Source organism: Lithobates pipiens, unplaced genomic scaffold, assembly GCF_037356315.1.
Source record: "Lithobates pipiens isolate NorthernLeopardFrog02 unplaced genomic scaffold, aLitPip1_a1.2 Scaffold_13, whole genome shotgun sequence".
Classification (NCBI taxonomy): domain Eukaryota; kingdom Metazoa; phylum Chordata; class Amphibia; order Anura; family Ranidae; genus Lithobates; species Lithobates pipiens.
This window is the reverse complement of record NW_027507718.1, coordinates 180,396,494-180,416,854: the sequence shown is the minus strand read 5'-3', so window position 1 is coordinate 180,416,854 and position 20,361 is coordinate 180,396,494. Positions and strand designations below refer to the sequence as shown.

General features: G+C 41.6%; 1 protein-coding gene across 4 annotated transcripts in view; it reads right to left on the bottom strand.

Moving 5' to 3' along the window:
• Nucleotides 1-20,361, bottom strand: part of CRTC1 (CREB regulated transcription coactivator 1) — a 286,165-nt gene that overhangs the window by 123,303 nt on the left and 142,501 nt on the right. For 2 of the 4 annotated variants that reach the window (XM_077475938.1, XM_077475940.1), the window contains exons 6-9: nucleotides 17,949-17,999; nucleotides 15,712-15,797; nucleotides 7,137-7,180; nucleotides 1,863-2,077 (exon numbers count right to left, since the gene is read on the bottom strand). In XM_077475938.1, the coding sequence (XP_077332064.1) occupies nucleotides 1,863-2,077; nucleotides 7,137-7,180; nucleotides 15,712-15,797; nucleotides 17,949-17,999 (396 nt within the window). The remainder of the gene's footprint in view (nucleotides 1-1,862; nucleotides 2,078-7,136; nucleotides 7,181-15,711; nucleotides 15,798-17,948; nucleotides 18,000-20,361) is intronic. The other 2 variants (XM_077475939.1, XM_077475941.1) reach the window with 1 other exon arrangement.

Genomic DNA, 20,361 nt, shown 5'->3' with positions numbered 1-20,361 from the left:
CATCAATTGTGGTTCTCTCAATGACCGTGAAATACCTTCTGAGATTTGCTTGGTTTCCACTACCAGTCATCTCCCACCAGATGGTGGGCGAAGCTAGCAGGACGGTGATTGGCTTTAGCAGTGGCAAAATCACAGTCCTCCACCTAGAAACAGGGTCCACCCCCTAGCACAAGTGCACCCAATCTCTTCCCCATCACAAGAGCTGGATGGAACTTCAAGGGGCGATTGCAGCTTTAGTGAAGATATATAACCAATGTTTCCCATGCTGTATAATGTGCGAGGGCACAGCGCCTCCCCCTCAGTGCGGCTGCGGCATGGGGAATTAGGAGATCGGAATGCATTAGTGCAGCAGAAGCTGTGTTTCACTGACACTTCCTTGTCCTGACCTCCTGATGGGGAAGGGGGTTTGTTGCCGGCAAGAGAGGCTTTACATGACACTTGTGGCACTCATGCGGGGGGTTGCCCACCCCTGCTCTAGAGGATCCACACAAAACAATAAGGTTAAAAGCTTCAGTTATTTTTCAAAAGAACAAGGTCCACAAAGACCGGATCGTGTTATCGGTTTAGCCCAATAGCCAACAGTATACAGTGCAAAGAGAGGGCTTTAGACTATCCTTAAAAGAAAACCACCTTAACAGGATCTATAATGTATTTATTAAGGCCTGAAATAGTGTCAATTACTAGAAAAGTCCAATTATTCTTAATTTCCTTTTCCACAAAAACAGTAAAATGTTTAAGAGTGAATTTCAGAATTAGGTCAATACCTATATATATATATATATATATATATATATATATATAGCGCATATTCAATTTGTGCATTAACAGCAGGTTTTTTTTTACTTATGTGGCCCATATTACTGCCCAAAGGGGCTTGTTTTGGCTGTGCAGAATCAGATGCTGCTAGGTAAAAAAAAGTCTGCACTGCATCAGTGTGTTTAAAGTGGAAACATTTGCAGAGAAGCCATAACTTAAGGCTCATAAAACGCAGGGCCGCAAAAATTCTATGCAGTTTCCACTACAGTGTATGCATCCCCCCCCCCCAGGCTTTACCCCTGACCTTGGGGCTTAATCCTGAAGGGGTCCTTAGAGTCTGGAAAATCACACAGATGCAGTAAAAACCCTGTCTTTCCTCATCTACGCTGCATCTACGCTGGATCAAAATGCACCCATCACAGTGGGCAAACCCACAGAAGAGGGCTCTCGGTGCCATAGGCACCCTAAGGCACCAAGGTGAGCACCTAACACAGGATCCTGTGCACAATCCAAATATTACAGGCTGGCTAACCCTAGAGGTGTAGGGGTCTGGCCTCCAAGATAGACAAGGGTTACCAATACGGAAACTGCAAGATAGTCCCATAGCAATAAGCTGTCAGAATTTTAAAGAAGTGTCAGATGCTAAAAAGGGGGGGGGGACCTTCAAAAAGGAGAAGAGGTCTATAACCTAAAGCAATGTTTCTCAACTCCAGTCCTCAAGTACCCAACAGGTCATATTTTCAGGATTTCCCTCAGATAAAACGGCTGTGGTAGTTACTAAAGGTAGTGAAACTGATCAAATCACCTGTGCAAAATAATGGAAAGCCTAAAAACATCACCTGTTGGGGGTACTTGAGGACTGGAGTTAAGAAACATTGACCTAAAGGACACTAGCTAAAAAAAAAAGTCTATGTGGTCAGGGTTACATAAGCGTGCCCCTAGGGTCAGCAATAGCATAGTTTTTGTCAGTGTTCAATCACCTAAAAAGTAGTCTGCATGTAATCCATGGTCTACGAATACAGGTTGTGTCCTGTATTATAAAATAAAGATATGTGATATGTAAAATGCAAAACAGGTCAGATCTATATATATTGAATTATGCTTACCTGGACTGGCAGTGGTAAAGTGAGTTAAATTTGTTGTTAGATTGCCTGTACTGTTAGAGTTTGTCAGAGCTGGGAACGTAGACTCCTCAGGATCTAACGGAATTGGTAGTGGAGACGGGAAGTGGATATTTGTTAGGTCAGGCAGTGAACCTCCTGTGTTGTGTGCAGCAGGGATGAGGCTTGTAGTGTTCTCCTGGTCATTTGAAGGGTAAATGCTTAAAACAAAAATCACAAAAATAAGATATGTAAACGTGTACTTTACAACAGCTTAAACATAAAAAGATGCTGTAGCTATAGATAAGGCATATTTATACAACACACATGAATAAATGTTTGTCATTAAAAACTGGGCAGAATGCAACCATAATATTGTTCCATTATGACAGAGAACAGTGCAGTCAAAACCCAAACTAGTGTACACAGAATTTCAATGTCAAAGCTGTAAGCATAGTTCATGAAGCCATACACCAAACAAAAACATCAGAATTCATCTAGTCCCACGGTAGCAGTGAAAGATGCATACTGAATTCTTGAAAACCAGCTATAAACTGTTCATGACAATGACAAAAATAAAAATGGCAGCAAACACTTAACAGCAGCTTTTCGACACGACCCCTAATGCTGAAAAACATTGAACTGATAGCACACGTTTTATCTAGTTTGTTATAGAGGTCGACCGATATATCGGCCGATATTTGCCATTTTTTAAATAATCGGCATCGGCCGATTGTGCTGATAAAAAGCCGATTTAGAACTACAGATTTAGAACTACAGCGGGACTTTGAAATGACTTCTGTATAGAAGTCAGTGTAAGTTGCCTGAGTCATCGAAACCCTTTCCTCCTCTCTGGGCAGGCTGCCAAGAAAAGAACAGAAAGATACAATGTTTACACTTGAATGAAGTCATCTCAGTGTGTAGAGTTCTCAGTTTAACCATTTAAAGACTAAATCTTTTCTGACACTTGTTGCTTACAAGTAAAAATCCTGTATTTTCTGCCAGAAAATCACTTAGACCCCCCAAAAATTATATATATATTTTTAGCAGAGATCCTAGGGAATAAAATAGCGGTTGTTGCAATATTTTATGTCACACGGCATTTGCACAGAGGTCTTTCCAATGCATTTTTTTGGGAAAAAAATACACTATTTAAAAAATAAAAATAAAATAAAAACAGTAAAGTTAGCCCATTTTTTTTTTTTCATCCAAAAGTTTTGACTACCTGTTTTTTTTAAATATATAGGTTTTTTGTTTTTTTTAATCTAAATCATACATACACTGATTGGAGGTTTGTTTTGTTTAATAAATGTTTAAATGTAAGAAATTTTCTGTATCACTTATGAAGGCCGCTTTCACACTGGAGCGGGCAGACGTTGATGGTAAAACGCAAGTTTTAGCGGCTCTTTACCATCATTTGAGCGGAGCTATTTGGCTGCTAGTGGGGCACATATAACCCAGCTAGCGGCCAAGGAAGAGGTTAAATGCGCCCATGAAGCACTGCTGCCAAAGCGCTTTGCATGCGCTTCGGCAGTGGTGCCCATTTATATCAATGGGCAGGAGTGGTGGAGGAGCGGTATACACCACTCCAAACGTGCTGCTTGCAGGACTTTTTTTTTTTTAAGATCCTGCCAGCGCATCGCCTCCGTGTGAAAGCACTCTGTCTTTCACACAGACTGCAGGGGAGCCATTTTGCAGGCACTTTACAGGCGCTATTTTTAGCCCAAAAGCGCCTGAAAAACGCCCCAGTCGGAAAGGTGTGTTAGATCAAGGGGGATTAAAAAAAATAATAATATAATAAAAAAGGAAGAAAATAAATAAATAAAATAAAATCGGCCTAACTTATCGGCCCAAAAAATCGGCATCATATATCGGCCATCGGCCGCCATGATTTCTAAATATCGGCATCGGCCAGAGAAAAACCCATATCGGTCGACCTCTAGTTTGTTATAAATGATGATCGTGACCTGGCAATTTCTATATATGCCAAAAGGTGTAACTGCCCTGTTTAACAGGCTACAATGGACTAAACAAAATTTCAAAAAAATTCAAACACATACAGTAAAATCTAAACTGGGGGCAATTTTTTTCCAATAATTTTGTATTGATTTATAAGTAAAACAGTACAGATATAAGATTGATATCCAGTAACAGGTAGATATTGTGAATGAGGGACAATTTTTAAAAGGGAGTTTCTCTGTGTTAATTTTTTTTGTGATGAGCAACAAAGCTGTTTCAAGATTAACCTCTGCATGCTTGAATGTTTATGAAACTGCTGTTTAGTCTGTTGTAACCTAGGAAACTGGGCATTTATGCCTTTTGGCAATTTATGAGTTTGTTTATTTATACCGGCAAACTCAAGATCTGAGCCACTTGTAGTAGGGATATACAATGCTATATACTTGATTAAAAAGCTGTAAGTCATCAGAGAGAAAACACAAAAAGCATTTTCCCCATATAAAAAGGCATTTTTGTAGTGAAGCACTAAAACTAACATTTAATTTAAACGGCAATGGAGAAAGCTGGTGTGAGAAATATTGGAGGTTACAGACAGTGGTGACTTAAAAGGAATCCACGTGCTACCGCGTCAGCACAGGTGCAAATCTTAAGGACCCTTTCACACACTGGAGACTTTTCCTGCAACTTTGGACATCAGAGTCGCATGATAAGTCGTACCCCATGATTCCCAATGATAACTATTCATATCTGTATGACTTCAAAGTAGTCCCTGTACTACTTTGGTCCGACTTTGATGCAAGGTGAGGTCTATAGACCTCAAATTTACACAGGCATTACCTGAAATTGCGGCCGCATGAAAGTGGCCTAAATTGGAACTTTATTCAAAAAAAAAAGTAAAGCATAAGTTCACTTAGCAGACAGCCACAAAGGATGTCGGGCCTTGTAGTTCATTCATACACAGAGTTCTGTTTTTAAAAAAAGTGACAGCTAGTATGGGGAACTTCTCCCTGTACTGCTGTCACAGGGAGAGAGAGCAGTGGTAAAAATGAGTGGAACATTTCCCAAAGGTGAACTTATTCTTTAACCACTTGCTGACCAGCCACAATACATATACTGTGGCAGGTTGGACCTATTGCGTAAAACGACGTACCTGTACTCGTTGTCCGCCAGCAACCCATGATCGCTCCACAGAGAGGCACATCCCTGTTCTGACAGGAGACAACACTGAGATCTGCTGTTCCTAGTGATCAGGAATAGCGATCTGTGTTGTCCCAGTAAGCCCATCCCTTACACAGTTAGAACACACCCAAGGAACATAGTTAATCCCTTGATCGCCCCCTTGTGTTAACCCATTCGCTGCCAGTGTAATTTATACATTGTTCAGTGCATCTTTTTAGCACCGATTACTGTAATAATGTCACTGGTCCCCAAAAAGTGTCACTTGGGGTCACATTTGTCCACCGGAATGTAACAGTCCAGCAAAAAAGCAAAAGCAGATCGCTATTACTAGTAAAACAAAACAAAAAAGTCCATAAATCTATCCCATAGTTCAGTGATGGCGAACCTTGGCACCCCAGATGTTTTGGAACTACATTTCCCATGATGCTAATGCACTCTGAAGTGTATTTGACCATCATGGGAAATGAAGTTCCAAAACAGCTGGGGTGCCAAGGTTCGCCATCACTGCCATAGTCTGTAGATGCTATAACATACACCTTTTTTTTTACCAAAAATATGTAGCAGAATACATATTGGACTAAACTGAGGCATAAATGTGTTTATTTTTATTTTTTTGGATATGTATTATAGCAGAAAAAAGTGTAAAAAAATTCACAATTGTCGGGCTTGTTTTTATTTATAGCGCAAAAAATAAAAACCGCAAGGGTGATCAAATACCACCAAAATTGTATTTCCCTATTTGTAGGGAAAATAAGGAAATCAATTTTGTTTGAGTTCAGCGTCGCACGACCGCACAATTGTCAGTTAAAACGATGCAGTGCCGTATCGCAAAAAATGGCCTGGTCATTAAGGGGGTAAATCCTTCTGGGGTTGAAGTGGTTAAGTCCTGTTAGATTACTTTGCGCTTCTGCAGGTATATCTATGCAAAACATTAGCAATGAGTGCCTAAAAAGTTTAAAATCCAGTAATACACTGTCCAACCCTCCTCTGTTGCACACACTAATTTCAATAGCATAATTATTAATGTAGAATGTACATTTCTTGCTAAAGAACATTTTTTTAATCAAGTTATTATGGGTAAAGCTACGCTTTAAGTCACATACCGCAAGAAAAGTTATAGAAGGTAGCCAAAACTTTAGGATAAAGTGGACTAATGGAAGCTGGTTAGAGACACTGTTCTTCTGAAGTGGTGACTGACATTTTTCAACTAGACACTTAACTCTGCATTCTGTGAAGGTGGTGATTGATCTTTTAGCTGCTTCAGCCTGCCCTAACCATACCAAAAAAAAAATCTAATTGCCAAGCCAAGATCTCTTGCATATCAACCTCAAACGTGCACATTTTAATCACCTCCAGGGTGGTCCATCCATAAAACTTGCCCATTACGGATTTACTATGCAGTTTCAATAATAATTCACATCATTCTGTTTGAGGTACCCATTTGGGCTGAAGCCAAATATTTTGTTAGATACAAGCACAAGCTATTAGGCAAAAATACAGATTTACATGTATTTTCACATATTTTTCAAATTTGATATCTCCAGCAAACTATTTCACAAGTGTGCATAACAAGCTTAATGGGCACCGATGTAAAGTTATGCACACTTGATTAATATAAAATTAATACATTTATACATTAGATTCTCTTTTAAAAACTAGGTTAATTATCTAGCCCAGGCTGCGAATATGCAGCCAAAAAATCATGACACAAAATACTCAGTATTCAAATATGCCACCACTTCAGTATTTACTTCAGATGTGCACCACCCACACAAGCTTTCAGCTAGCTTCAAAGTCAGTCATACAACGTATTTCCAAGACTGGAGAAATCTCATAATCTTGTCCCTTAGGCACCCAAGAAAAAAAATTAAATAAAAAGTATCCTTTTATGCTACAGCTCATAGGCTGTTAATCTGCAAGTCTTGTAAGGGCTTTCAACAGTCTAGAAAGAAAGCAAATGATAAAAGTGCCCCCCCCAGTAAAGTTGCACTCATCCTAAAAGAAAAAGAATTGTATATGCAATCTTAGTACGGATTTCTTATTACCTGGGATCCATTACAATAGGTAAACAAAGCTGCTTAAAAATTAAGGTAAATCAAAGGGCACTGTTTAATGAAGAAACATCGATAAAATGCAACTTACTTTATACCAGGGACTTCACAAGACTTAGGCCTCGAAGATCCAGTCTAGGCAATTGGAAGAAAGACACATTGATTAATTAAACTTGAATTTGTTAAAAATATGGAAAACATGCCTGCTAAAATTAACCACTTGCTGACCTAGCTTTTTCTGGCACTTTTCCTTTACAAGTTTAAATCAGTATTTTTTGCTAGAAAAATACTTAGAAACCTCACACTTTTTTTTAGCAGAGACCCTAAGGAATGAATAAAATGGTGATCGTTGCAATTATATGTCACACGGTATTTTTGTAAAAAATACATTTTCTTTTGTTTATTTATTTAAAAATTTTAAATTTTTACTGCTTTCAGACCACCAGTCGATTGACAGCAGCAGAATAGCTCCCCTGCGCGAATCGCCATAGCTGTACGGCGATTAGGGGGCACGAGCACGCCGCAATCGCTCCGAACAGAGCAGGAACGTGGATCTGTGTGTGTAAACACACAGGTTCGTGTCCTGTCAGGGGAGAGAAGACAGGTTGTGTGTTCGTAGTATATAGGAACACTGATCAGTCCCCATCCCCCTACAGTTAGAACACACACAGGGAACACAGTTAACTCCTTGATCAACTTCTTAGTGTTAACCCCTTCCCTGACAATGACATTTACACCATGATCAGTGGCTATTTAAGCTACTAATCGTTGTATAAATGTCAATGGTCCCAAAATAGTATCAAACGTGTCCAATCTGTCTGTCGCAATATCGCAGTCCTGATAAAAAAAAATAAAAAAAACACAGATCGCCACCATTCTTGGTAAAAGAGAAAAAAAAAAGCCATAAATCTATCCCTTTGTAGACTTTGTGTAAACCAATTAATATACGCTTATTGCAAATTTTTTTAACAAAAATATGTAGAATATAAAATCAGCCTAAACTGAGGAAGAAATTCAATTTGGGATATTATAGCAAAAAAAAATTTTTTTATTTCAAAATTGTCACTTTTTTTGTTCAAAGCGCAAAAAATAAAAACTGCAGAGGTGATCAAATCAAATTGTCAGTTAAAGCGACGCAGTGCTGTATCGCAAAAAATGGCCCGGTTAGGAAGGGGGCAAATCCTTCCAGGGCTAAAGTGGTTAACAAAAAAATAAAAAATAAAAGTTAAAACAAATACATACCCCGATTTTTTGGTAAAAATGTGAAAGATGTTACGCCAAGTAAATAGATAGCCAACATGTCACACTTTAAAACTGTGCATGCTAGTGGAATGGCAAATAACTATGGTTAATTAAAATCTCCATAGGTGACGTTTTAAACGCCTTTGCAATTTACCGGTTTAGAGCTACAGAGAAGGCCTAATGCTAGAATTACTGCTCTCACCGTAACGTTTCCGGCGATGCCACGCGTGTGGTGCGAACACCGTTTACATAGGCGCGCATGACTTATGTACACTAGCATGGAGGGATGGGGGGAGGTGGCGCTTAAAAATAAAAAATAAAATCCTGTTTAACCACTTGGCGCCCATACTACGTCTATTGATGTCATAGGCTTTCGGTGGTTATATCTGAATGATGCCTGAGGCCACAGACATCATTCAGATATCGGCGTTTTCAGCCGGCGATTCCCTGCTCCATAAGAATGATCATAGCGGCTGTTCCGCCGCTTGATCGTTCTTACGGGCGGCGGGAGGGGACGCCCCCCCTCCCGCCGCCCTCCGGTGCTTGTACCGACTCACCGCTTCCATCAGTGACAGGATCCGCCGGCCCCTGCCAGTTACCATAGAGATTTCTGGCGGACCAGATCATCCCCGGAGTCTCTATGATCGTTCGGAGGCCGGGCGCGATGTTACGACGTCACGCCTGGCCTCGGTATTCAACTTAACGGCGCTGATTTGGCAGGGAAGCCAGGATCGTTTTTTTTTTTTAATTCTTCCCAGCCTAGAGGTGAGATATGGGGTCTTCTTGACCCCATATCTCACTGTAAATATGTCCGATCGTGCCATATTCCTATTACAAGGGATGTTTACATTCCTTGTAATAGGAATAAAAGTCAATTTATTTTTTATTTTTTAACCACTTTCAGACCAGACCATTTTGCTGGTAAATGACCAGAGGTCTTTTTACACTTTGGCACTGCGCTGCTTTAACTGGTAATTGCGCGGTCATGCAATGTTGTACCCAAACAAAATTTGCGTCCTTTTCTTCCCACAAATAGAGCTTTCTTTTGATGGTATTTGATTGCCTCTGCGATTTTTATTTTTTGCGATATAAACGTAAAAAGACCGCAAATTTTGAAAAAAAATGATATTTTCTACTTTTTGTTATTAGAAAAATCCAATAAACTCAATTTTAGTCATACATTTAGGCCAAAATGTATTCAGCCACATGTCTTTGGTAAAAAAAAAGTCAATAATTGTATATTTATTGGTTTGCGCAAAAGTTGTCACATCTACAAACTAAGGTACGTTTTCTGGAATTTACGCAGCTTTTAGTTTACGACTGCCTATCTCATTTCTTGAGGTGCTAAAATGGCAGGGCAGTACAAAACCCCCCCAAATGACCCAATTTTGGAAAGTAGACCCCCTAAGTAAATTGATAAGAGGCATGTTGAGCCCATTGAATATTTTATTTTTTTGCCTCAAGCGATTGAATAATGACAAAAAAAAAAATATTTTTTTTTTTTTTTACACAAAGTTGTCACTAAATGATATATTGCTCACACATGCTATGGGCGTATGTGAAATGACACCCCAAAATAAATTCTGCTGCTTCTCCTGAGTATGGGGATACCACATATGTGGGACTTTTTGGGAGCCTAGCCGCGTACGGGGCCCCGAAAACCAAGCACCGCCTTCAGGCTTTCTAAGGGCGTTACAGTTTTGAAGGCCATAAAATGCCAAGATGGCACAAACCCCCCCCAAATGACCCCATTTTGGAAAGTAGACACCCCTAAATTTAGGGGTACACTAGTGAGACTAGGTAATAAATGGCGGGTGCCCTGAAACTATAAAAAAATAACTAACCAACCAGCGTCACCTGTAACAGTTATATGGTGATCACTGGTGAAAGGGTTAACTAGGGGGCAATTAGGGGGCTTTATGCGGTAGTATATGGGGGTCCCTGGCGCTATAAAAAGCTGCAGCGAACCTAAATACCTACCTGCCTAACTAGCGTCACCTGTGACACTAATACAGCGATCAGAAAAACGATCGCTTATTAGGCTGGGTTCACACTGGAGCGATGCGGGAACGCCACGAATGCGCGGCGGGTTCCCGCATCGCATGCCTCCCGGCGGCAGTTCACACTGCCCTATGCGAACTGCTGGGAGTGTCAGTGAAATGTTACTGACACCCCCAGATCAGTTCGCATATCGCAGTGCGATCTGCAAACTCGGATCGCATGGTGTGAACACCCATGCGATCCGATTCTGCTGCGGGCCAAAAAAAGGGTCCCGTGCGAATTTGCGGCGGGTGTGGCGGGTGCGGCGAATGGCTGAACTCGAATCGCACAGAGATCGGATGTGATTTGCACTGCAGTGCGGTGCGAATCACATTCGTTCTCATAAACCGCTGCAATGTGAACCCAGCCTTAGTGACACTGGCGACGGGGGGTGATCACGGGGTTAAACCTTTATTGGGGGGGTTAGGGGGGTACCTTAGAACTAAAGGGGGCTAACCCTAACTGCCCTAACAGTTATTAGTCACAAATGACACCCGCCGGGTGATCAGGGGGTTAAACCTTTATTAGGTAATAAATGGCGGGTGCCCTGAAACTATAAAAAAATAACTAACCAACCAGCGTCACCTGTAACAGTTATATGGTGATCACTGGTGAAAGGGTTAACTAGGGGGCAATCAGGGGGCTTTATGCGGTAGTATATGGGGGTCCCTGGCGCTATAAAAAGCTGCGGCGAACCTAAATACCTACCTGCCTAACTAGCGTCACCTGTGACACTAATACGGCGATCAGAAAAACGATCGCTTATTAGGCTGGGTTCACACTGGAGCGATGCGGAAACGCCGCGGATCCGCGGCGGGTTCCCGCATCGCATGCCTCCCGGCGGCAGTTCACACTGCCCTATGCGAACTGCTGGGAGTGTCAGTGAAATGTTACTGACACCCCCAGATCAGTTCGCATATCGCAGTGCGATCTGCAAACTCGGATCGCATGGTGTGAACACCCATGCGATCCGATTCTGCTGCGGGCCAAAAAAAGGGTCCCGTGCGAATTTGCGGCGGGTGTGGCGGGTGCGGCGAATGGCTGAACTCGAATCGCACAGAGATCGGATGTGATTTGCACTGCAGTGCGGTGCGAATCACATTCATTCTCATAAACCGCTGCAATGTGAACCCAGCCTTAGTGACACTGGCGACGGGGGGTGATCACGGGGTTAAACCTTTATTGGGGGGGTTAGGGGGGTACATTAGAACTAAAGGGGGCTAACTCTAACTGCCCTAACAGTTATTACAGTCACAAATGACACCAATGCAAAAAAATAAAAAAAATAAAATAAAATGACATTGGTGTCACTGTGACTGGGGGGCAGGGGTAATTGGGGGGGTGATCGGGGGGTAAAGGGGGGGTGTGAGTGTGCCTGGCATGTTCTACTGTGTGTGTAGAGTGTTGGTGCAACTCACCGATCCGCTCTCCTCCGTGTCGGAACGAAAAATACCGACACGGAGGAGAGAATACATCACTTCCTCTCCTGTGTTTACATTACAGGAGAGGAAGTGATGTCACCGGGGATTTCTATTCGTCGGGAGCGATCGCGAGGGGGTGGCCATGAATGAATGGCCGCCCCCTCGTCCCGGATTGCTCCCGGACGAAAACCGACCGCCGCAGGCACCGGGCGGGGGCCCGATCGGGCCCCCGACCCGCGGGAGGCAAGGGACGTACATGTATGTCCTTATGCCTGCCCGTGCCATTCTACCGACGTACATCGGCGTGCGGCGGTCGGCAACTGGTTAAGTGTCAATCGAAAAAAAAAAAAAAAAAAAAAAGTAAGGAGCCCCTGTCCCCGTGAGCTCGTACACAGAAGCGAACGCATACGCAAGTTCCGCCCACATATGAAAACTGTGTTCAAACCACACATGTGAGGTACAAAGGAATGGCTTCACTAGAAAAAGAATAAAGTTTTGGAATGGCCCAGCCAGAGCCCAGACCTAAATCTGATTGAAAATCTGTGGGGTGATCTGAAGAAGGCTTTGCGCAGGAGATGCCCTCACAATCTGACAGATTTGTAGTATTTTTGCAAAGAGTGGGCAAATATTGCCAAGTCAAGATGTGTCATGCCACTAGACTCATACCCAAAAAGGCTGAGTGCTGTAATAAAATCAAAAGGTGCTTCAACAAAGTATTCGTGTAAGGGTGTTCATTTTTATTTTCCTCCACCTAAAAGATTTCAGTTTGTTGTTCAACTGAGTTGTACAGTTTATAGGTCACATTAAAAGGTGGAAATAATTCTGAAATTATCTGTCTTTTTTTTAAATAATAGAAACCTGACATTTTAACAGAGGTGTGTAGACTTTGTATATCCAGTGTATGTATGTATGTATATATATATATATATATATATATATATATATATATACATATACACATACACATACACATATATATATACACATATATACACACACATACAGTAGAGCTGCACGATTAATCGCGATTCTCTGCCCGCCACGATCGCAACCCCCGGATTCTGACCATTAAGCAAATTGTCAGTATTGTTGTCAGCTGATCGATGGTGTCCCCGGGAAACTGGCACAACTACTGTGGCCGTGGCGTGAGGCTGTTATGGAAAGAAAGATCTCACCACTCCAGGGACACACATGCAGGTAGTGAACTCCTCTCTCGGCCGAGAGGCCACAGGTGCAGGCAATTGCCAATAGCAACAAGCAAAGATAGACTCTGGACTGCCACACTCTTGAGGAAAAAACGCCTTTATTTAAAAAAAATCACATCAAAAAAACACAACGAACACAGCAGACGAAAAGAGGGCTGACGATTCGCACTAGCAGTAGTGCTTACTCATCGCTCATGAGCGATGAGTAAGCACTACTGCCAAACATCAGCCCTCTTTTCGTCTGCTGTGTTCGTTGTGTTTTTTTTTTAAAGAAAGTTGTTTTTTCTGAAGAGTGCGGCAGTCCAGAGTCTATCTTCGCTTGTTACTGGTTACGGAGCGGAGGGGAAGCCATCGGAGCCAGCGTGAAATGCTAATGGTGGGAGATTCCAGAACTGACGTCAGCAAAGAAAGTGATTGGTCAGTATGTTTCTTCTTCCCAGAGGTCTCGGGTACAGTGCACCATCATAAGCGTGACTGCAGCACTGATGAAATGTGAGCTGCCTGCTATACTGCTTTTTTTTTTAGAATCAGCAAATGTTTTTTATTCGCTCTCCTCCCATCAATCAACCTCCTCCCCAATCAACCTCCCCTAAAAAATAAATAAAAAAAAAATGACGTTGCGAGAATCGTGATCTTTTTATTCTAATATATACACATACATAATCTCACAAAAGTGAGTACACCTCTCACATTTTTGTAAATATTTTATCTTTTCATGTGACAACACTGAAGGAATGACACTTTGTAGTGAGTGTACAGCTTGTATAACAGCGCAAATTTGCTGTCCCCTCAAAATATCTCAACACACAGCCATTAATGTCTAAACTGCCGGCAACAAAAGGTAGTACACCCAAGTGAAAATGTCCAAATTGGGGCCAAGGTGTCAATATTTTGTGTGGCCACCATTATTTTCCAGCACCGCCTTAATCCTCTTGGGCATGGAGTTCACCAGAACTTCACAGGTTGCCACTGGAGCCTCTTCCTTTCCTCCATGACGACATCAATGACATCACTGAGCTGGTGAATGTTCATCTACCTTGCGTGTGAAGATGCCCCGCAGATGCTTAATAGGATTTAGGTCTGGAGACATGCTTGGCCAGTCCATCACCTTAACCCTCAGCTTCTTTAAAAAGGCAGTGGTCATCTTGGAGGTGCGTTTGGGGTCGTTATGTTGGAATACTGCCCTGCGGCCCAGTCTCCGAAAGGGGGGGGGGGCTGATCATGCTCTGCTTCAGTATGTCACAGTGCATTTTGCCATTCATGGTTCCCTCAATGAACTGTAGCTCCCCAGTGCCAGCAGCACTAATGCAGCCCCAGATCATGACACTCCCACCACCATGCTTGACTGTAGGAAAGACGCACTTGTCTTTGTACTCCTCACCTGGTTGCCGCCACGCCCGCTTGACACCATCTGAACCAAATAAGTTGATCTTGATCTCATCAGACCACAGGACATGGTTCCAGTAATGCATGTCCTTAGTCTGCTTGTGTCCAGCAAACCATTTGCCAGCTTTCTTGTGCATCATCTTTAGAAGAAGCTTCCTTCTGGAACGACAGCCATGCAGGCAAATTTGATGCAGTGTGTGGCATATGGTCTGCGCACTGATAAGCTGACCCCCCCCCCCCCCCACCCCTTCAATCTCAGCAGCAATGCTGGCAGCACTCATACGTCTATTTCCCGAAGACAACCTCTGAATATCACGTGCACTTAACGTCTTTGATCGACTATGGCGAGGCCTGTTCTGAGTGGAACCTGTCCTGTTAAATCGCTGTATGGTCTTGGCCACTGTGCTGCAGCTCAGTTTCAGGGTCTTGGCAATCTCCTTATAGCCTAGGTCATCTTTATGTAGAGCAACAATTATTTTTTTCAGATCCTCAGAGTTCTTTGCCATGAGGTGTTGAACTTCCAGTGACCAGTATGAGAGCGCTATAACACCAAATTTAACACACCTGCTCCCCATTCACACCTGAGATCTTTTAACACTAACGAGTCACATGACATCGGGGAGGGAAATGGCCAATTAGTCTTAATTAAGACATTTTCACTTAGGGGTGTACTCACTTTTGTTGCCAGTGGTTTAGACATTGATGGCTGTGTGTTGAGTTATTTTGAGGGGACAGCAAGTTTACACTTGTATACAAGCCCTATACTCATGACCTTACATTGTAGTAAAGTGTCATTTCTTTAGTGTTGCCACAAGAAAAGATAGATTAAAATATTTACAAAAATGTGAGGGGTGTACTCACTTTTGTGAATATATAAATAATGGTTTTGAGTCAAATACATTTTTACAGTACGGTGAAAAGGTTTTAGGTAAAAATAAAATGAATCCTTTCCAACCAGCTGTGTTGCAAAAATGAAGGTGTCAATGTGGAGCTGATCCACATATGCAAACACCTGACACTGCAGTTCTCTGTTCGAAGCATGCTCACTGTGACCAAGATGTCACACCCCATTCCCAGTCACTGGTTACAAATCAGGATGTGGTGAATCAGGCTTCTGATCACTGTGAATCACTTTGGAGGCCATTATGAAGAGATGGGCAATGCCAACTGCATCAGACAGTGCTGCCTATTTTTTTCTAAGGTTTCTCCCCATCGAGAGTGGTTCTGTCTTGAGCAGTACACTGTCTGTATCAAGCTTTTACTAATTTTGCATAATTAGAAAATGGCAGCAGCTCAAACGGAACAGAGATGTTACCAGAGATATAAAGTGGACTGACTACACATAAAAAGTCAAACATGACATAAAAACTACCTTTTTTGCATCCCAGCCTTGTTTAGTAAGAGGTTTCTCTGCTTCAGAAGAACTATCCTCCATTCCAGGAACAGCCAGCAACAAGACTTCATAGTTAAAGAAAAAGAAGAATAAATTAAAAGTCATCCTATCATTTGACAGATTTAGCTTGAGATTGAGAAAAGCTCTTTAAAAGAAGGAGAAACCCAAAAAAAAAATACAAAAAAAAAAAAAAAAACACTGCTAGCAGCTATAAAGTCCAGGCATTTGGGCTTTTGGCTATCCCCTTGCTATGTCTAAATGCCAGGCTGACCTGAAAAGGGAAAAGCTCCAAAACATAAAACTAAACTGTGGTTAAAAAAAATAAAATCATTTTAATTATGAATTCTTAACTCAAAAAAGCACCCTTCTTTTATTGCTCTCAGCCTCCTCCAAATAACTTTTTTTTTTTTGCTGCTGTGATTCAACCTATGGCTACATTTGCTTTCCATGGTCCGTAAGAATGTAGCCACTCTTGCTCTGTTCCAACATGGACTAGGAACATTGGCCTATGGGATGTATTTAGTATGTATAGAGCAGTGCACATGACCACACAAAGTTCCATACAGAAAGCAAGTGTGAAAAAGGGAGATTTGGGGGCTCATGAAGGACTATGGCAAAAACACAGTAGAAAATACATTAAAATAAATAAATATATATAAATAAATAGAGCTTACAAGGCCATTAAAGCGGAGTTCCACCCAAAAGTGAAACTTCTGCTTTAAGCACTCCTCACCCCGACATACCACATTTGGCATTTAATTTTTTTTGGGGGGTAGAGTGGGTACTTAGTTTAGAGAGGGTCTTCCTGTCCCACTTCCTTCTTCCTGCTCTTGGCTGCCTAGGCGACGATTCCTCTCCCCCCTAGTCAGTCCCTCCCTGACAGGAATCTTCCAGGACATGTGACATGTCCCAGAAGATTGCCTGGCCACTAGCAGAGCACAGTGCAACTCGTGCATGCACAGTGCGCGACCGGCTGTGAAGCCGAAAGCTGTCACGGCCGGTGCCCACAGGGGCTATGACAGTGCTGGCGGAGAGGAGCAAGGCTCCGGGCGGCCGCATCGATAGACCGTGGAACAGGTGAGTGTCTGTTTATTAAGTCAGCAGCTACACTTTTTGTAGCTGCTGACTTTTAATAAACTAAAAAAAAAAAAAGTGTGTGGAACTCCACTTTTAGTGTATAAATTATTCGGCGAATAAGGATGTCAGTCCGTGTCACTTTAAGACATGTTTAGAACAGCCCAGCAATTCCTCTGTACCTGAGAACTGTTGTATATGTGGAAAACCAAAGGGAAAATTTCTTGTTGCCAATAGCAACCAATCGTAATCCTTTATTTGCAAAACCTGGCTATAAAAGGTTTTTGTTTTTTTGTTTTTTTAACACAGAACTTCAATTCACAAACTACTACTCAGAAAATCCACCAAATTTACCTTCAGGCTGGGTATATGCAATTCCATGCATTTAGATCTCATGAAGGCCCACACATTAACTTCTTGTCACATGATTTTTACTTTCCCTATCCCCATGGACACCATGTTAGAATAGGTAAAAATCAGATGCCCAGCCTGCATTCTTACATGATTTAGCAAGTAGTAAGTAGACCAATTAAAAAGATTTTGTAATCCAGCCCTATTAAACAGTATGCACCATGTATTACAATGGCAACTTCATTCAAAGACTTTTCACGCAGAACTGCGCCTGATGACAGGTTCTCAATTTCCTTTAAGCTGTTCGGTGGACTGGAACATTATAGCAATCCTCAGAAGACCAAAGTAAAAAGCATTGTCTACTACAGCAGTTCTCAAGCCTGTCCTCGAGTACCTACAACAGGCCATGTTTGCAGGTATTCCGTTAGGTGCTTTAAATCAGACTTAATGGTTTGTTATTTTGGACAGATATTTAAGAGAAATTCCCAAAACATGGCCTGTCGGGGGGGGGGATGTAACTTGAGGACAGGTTTGAGAACCACTGATTTACTGCATGCATTAATTTTCAATACTGAATTTCAGTTTGGGAAATGCATTTTTAAAAAGTACCTTACAGTACACAGTGTTATGCACAAACTCCATACAGTTATACAAATTTTAGGCCAATATCAGATTTTGTCAATTTTCAAAACAAACTTATAAACAGGGAGAAAACAAAAAGGAAAAGGGTAATTCTTTAAAGTTATCAAAATACAAACGCCTCAATCAAGATACAGAAAATGTGTACGTACACAGGCTGCCTTCACCAACAGTTTTCGAAGAGATCCACATCCCTGACTCTTCTAGTTAGAGAAAAATGACAAAAATTTTGATATATACACATTTAACCCTTTGTCTACACTCCCCCCTAAGCGGAGAGGCCTAATGATAACACCACAGGTCACCCTGCAGCAGTAAAACTGTAAAAATCTGTCCAGAAGTAACAGACTGGGAATATACTCCAGTGATCCACCTAACCCACAGGAGCCAGATTATTATTGAAACATCCGTCAGCTTACTACGGCCTATATTAAAATGTATCAACAGGTACCATCAGGGTGGATTTGATTTAAATCACCAGTAAAAGGCTCGATTTCTATCAACTCTATTCAAATCATAATTTTTAAAGAGCAATGGTCATCTCTGTCCCACAGCCACTTCTCCTCTGACCCGCTGTTGACTCACTGACCGTTCCATTCACTTTAATGGGGCGGCTGGTGATGCAGCAGCGACAACAAGATGAGGAATGTGGCAGCAGCAGGCGAGTGGATTTCCGCTAACAGGCGCTGCCATGATGGATCTGGAATGACAGGTGCCCTTTAAATGTAAGGACTTATTCTTGCTGATAGTTAGAATCTTTAGTAGATATCAGAACAGATTCAGTCAGTCATACAGTTTTTAGTGTACATAGATTTGCAAAACAATAGGATAAACGAATATTTCTGAACTTTGTTTTATCTCATGGTTACTGTGAAACTGTGTGAATGCATAGCATTATCTCAGTTTGCAGAGCTTGGACTCATTGAATGAGTTTATCAAAAATGTAAATATTGCAGAATATACAGCCTCATGCTACATAACCAAGCTCCATTTCATGCTGAATAAACTACATTATTAATGCATCTTGAAATAGAAAAATCTTTAGATACCGATTTTTACTCCAAAAGCATTTTATTAAAATAAATCTGAATTAAATCCAAAAAAAAAAAAAACTAATTTAAATCAGATCTAAAAAAAAAAAAAAAAAAAAAAACACACACGATTTTTAGCCACCCTGGTATGATTAAAATAAAGTTGAAGAAAAATAAAAAAAAACTCTAAATTAGAAACACAAATTAAGAGACATAATAAGGCATTAAACAATAAGGGCCATATATAACTAAACCCTTAGTTTAGCCCACTGTCGGCTGATTCTGGGTCACAGGAGTGTAAAAGTTAAATGCACTCCCATGACCCACAAGAGAAGTGTGGCTAAAAAATAAAATAAAAGCTTTGGTCACACCACTTAAGTGCAAGCAGTTTAAGTACCAACATTTTTTTTTCTTAGCATCAGCACCCTGCAGTCTCCTGTACAGCAGCCCTCAGACTGGGAGAGAGAAGTAAGCAGCCTATCGGCAATGCTTAGCAGGAGAGAGCAGAGAGATGTGATTTTATCAGCCTGGTGCTTCTCCCTTCATGGTCTACTCTCTGAATGGAGAAGGGAAGGAAACCTATGAGCAGTACAGAATTAATGCAACCAGACAGGACTGTGATGAGGAAAATCTCAGGACTAGACGGATAGAAAAGCAATCCTTTCACAGATTAACAGATACACGATAACACAGACACACACAAACACACACACTACTGTGCAGACATTTTTGGCAAGTGTGAAACAAATGCTGTCAACTAGGAATGCTTTCAGAAATAGAAGTGTTAGTTTATTTTATCACCAAAATGTAAAGGAAACATAAGAGAAATTCAAATCAAATCAAGATTTGGTGTGACCACTCCTTTGCCTTCAAGACAGCATCAACTCTTCTAGGTACACTTGCAAAGTTTAAGGAACTCGGCAGGTACATTGTTCCAAACATCTTAGAGAACTAACCACAGATCTCCTGTGGACGTAGGCTGCCTCAAATTCAAGCGTCTCTACATTTAATCCCAGACAGACTGTTTGCCCACTACAGAGCCCTGATCTCAAACTCATCACTTCCACTAAACTCGAAGATGAACTCCAGCTTTTGATATACTTTACAATACATAGCCCAAACAAACTATGTCTCTCACTAACATGTGAGGTGGATGTGCTGTATAAACTGTATGTAGCTAAGGTTACATACAGCATACTGCACTGTGTTCTGGGTTTTGGCCGAGACCTTCCTGTCTCATGCACGGAACACAGTAGAGTCTATCTGATCGGCACTCAGCCATTCAGAGAAAGTGATATATTCTAGCAATGAATCCAAAGTGTACTCTGATTGAAGGTATGGCTTTTTGGTGGTAGTTCTGGCCCAACTTCTCGGGACATTAGATAGGTGTATGAGTCCGACTGGTTTTTGCCAGTTCTGTGCTGATGGCACTGCTGGACATCTTTTGATGTCGAAGGGAAGTAATCATGATGTGTCTCATTCTGCTGCATTAAGTTTCCCTGGCCGACTACTGTGTCTACAGTCTTCAAAGTTG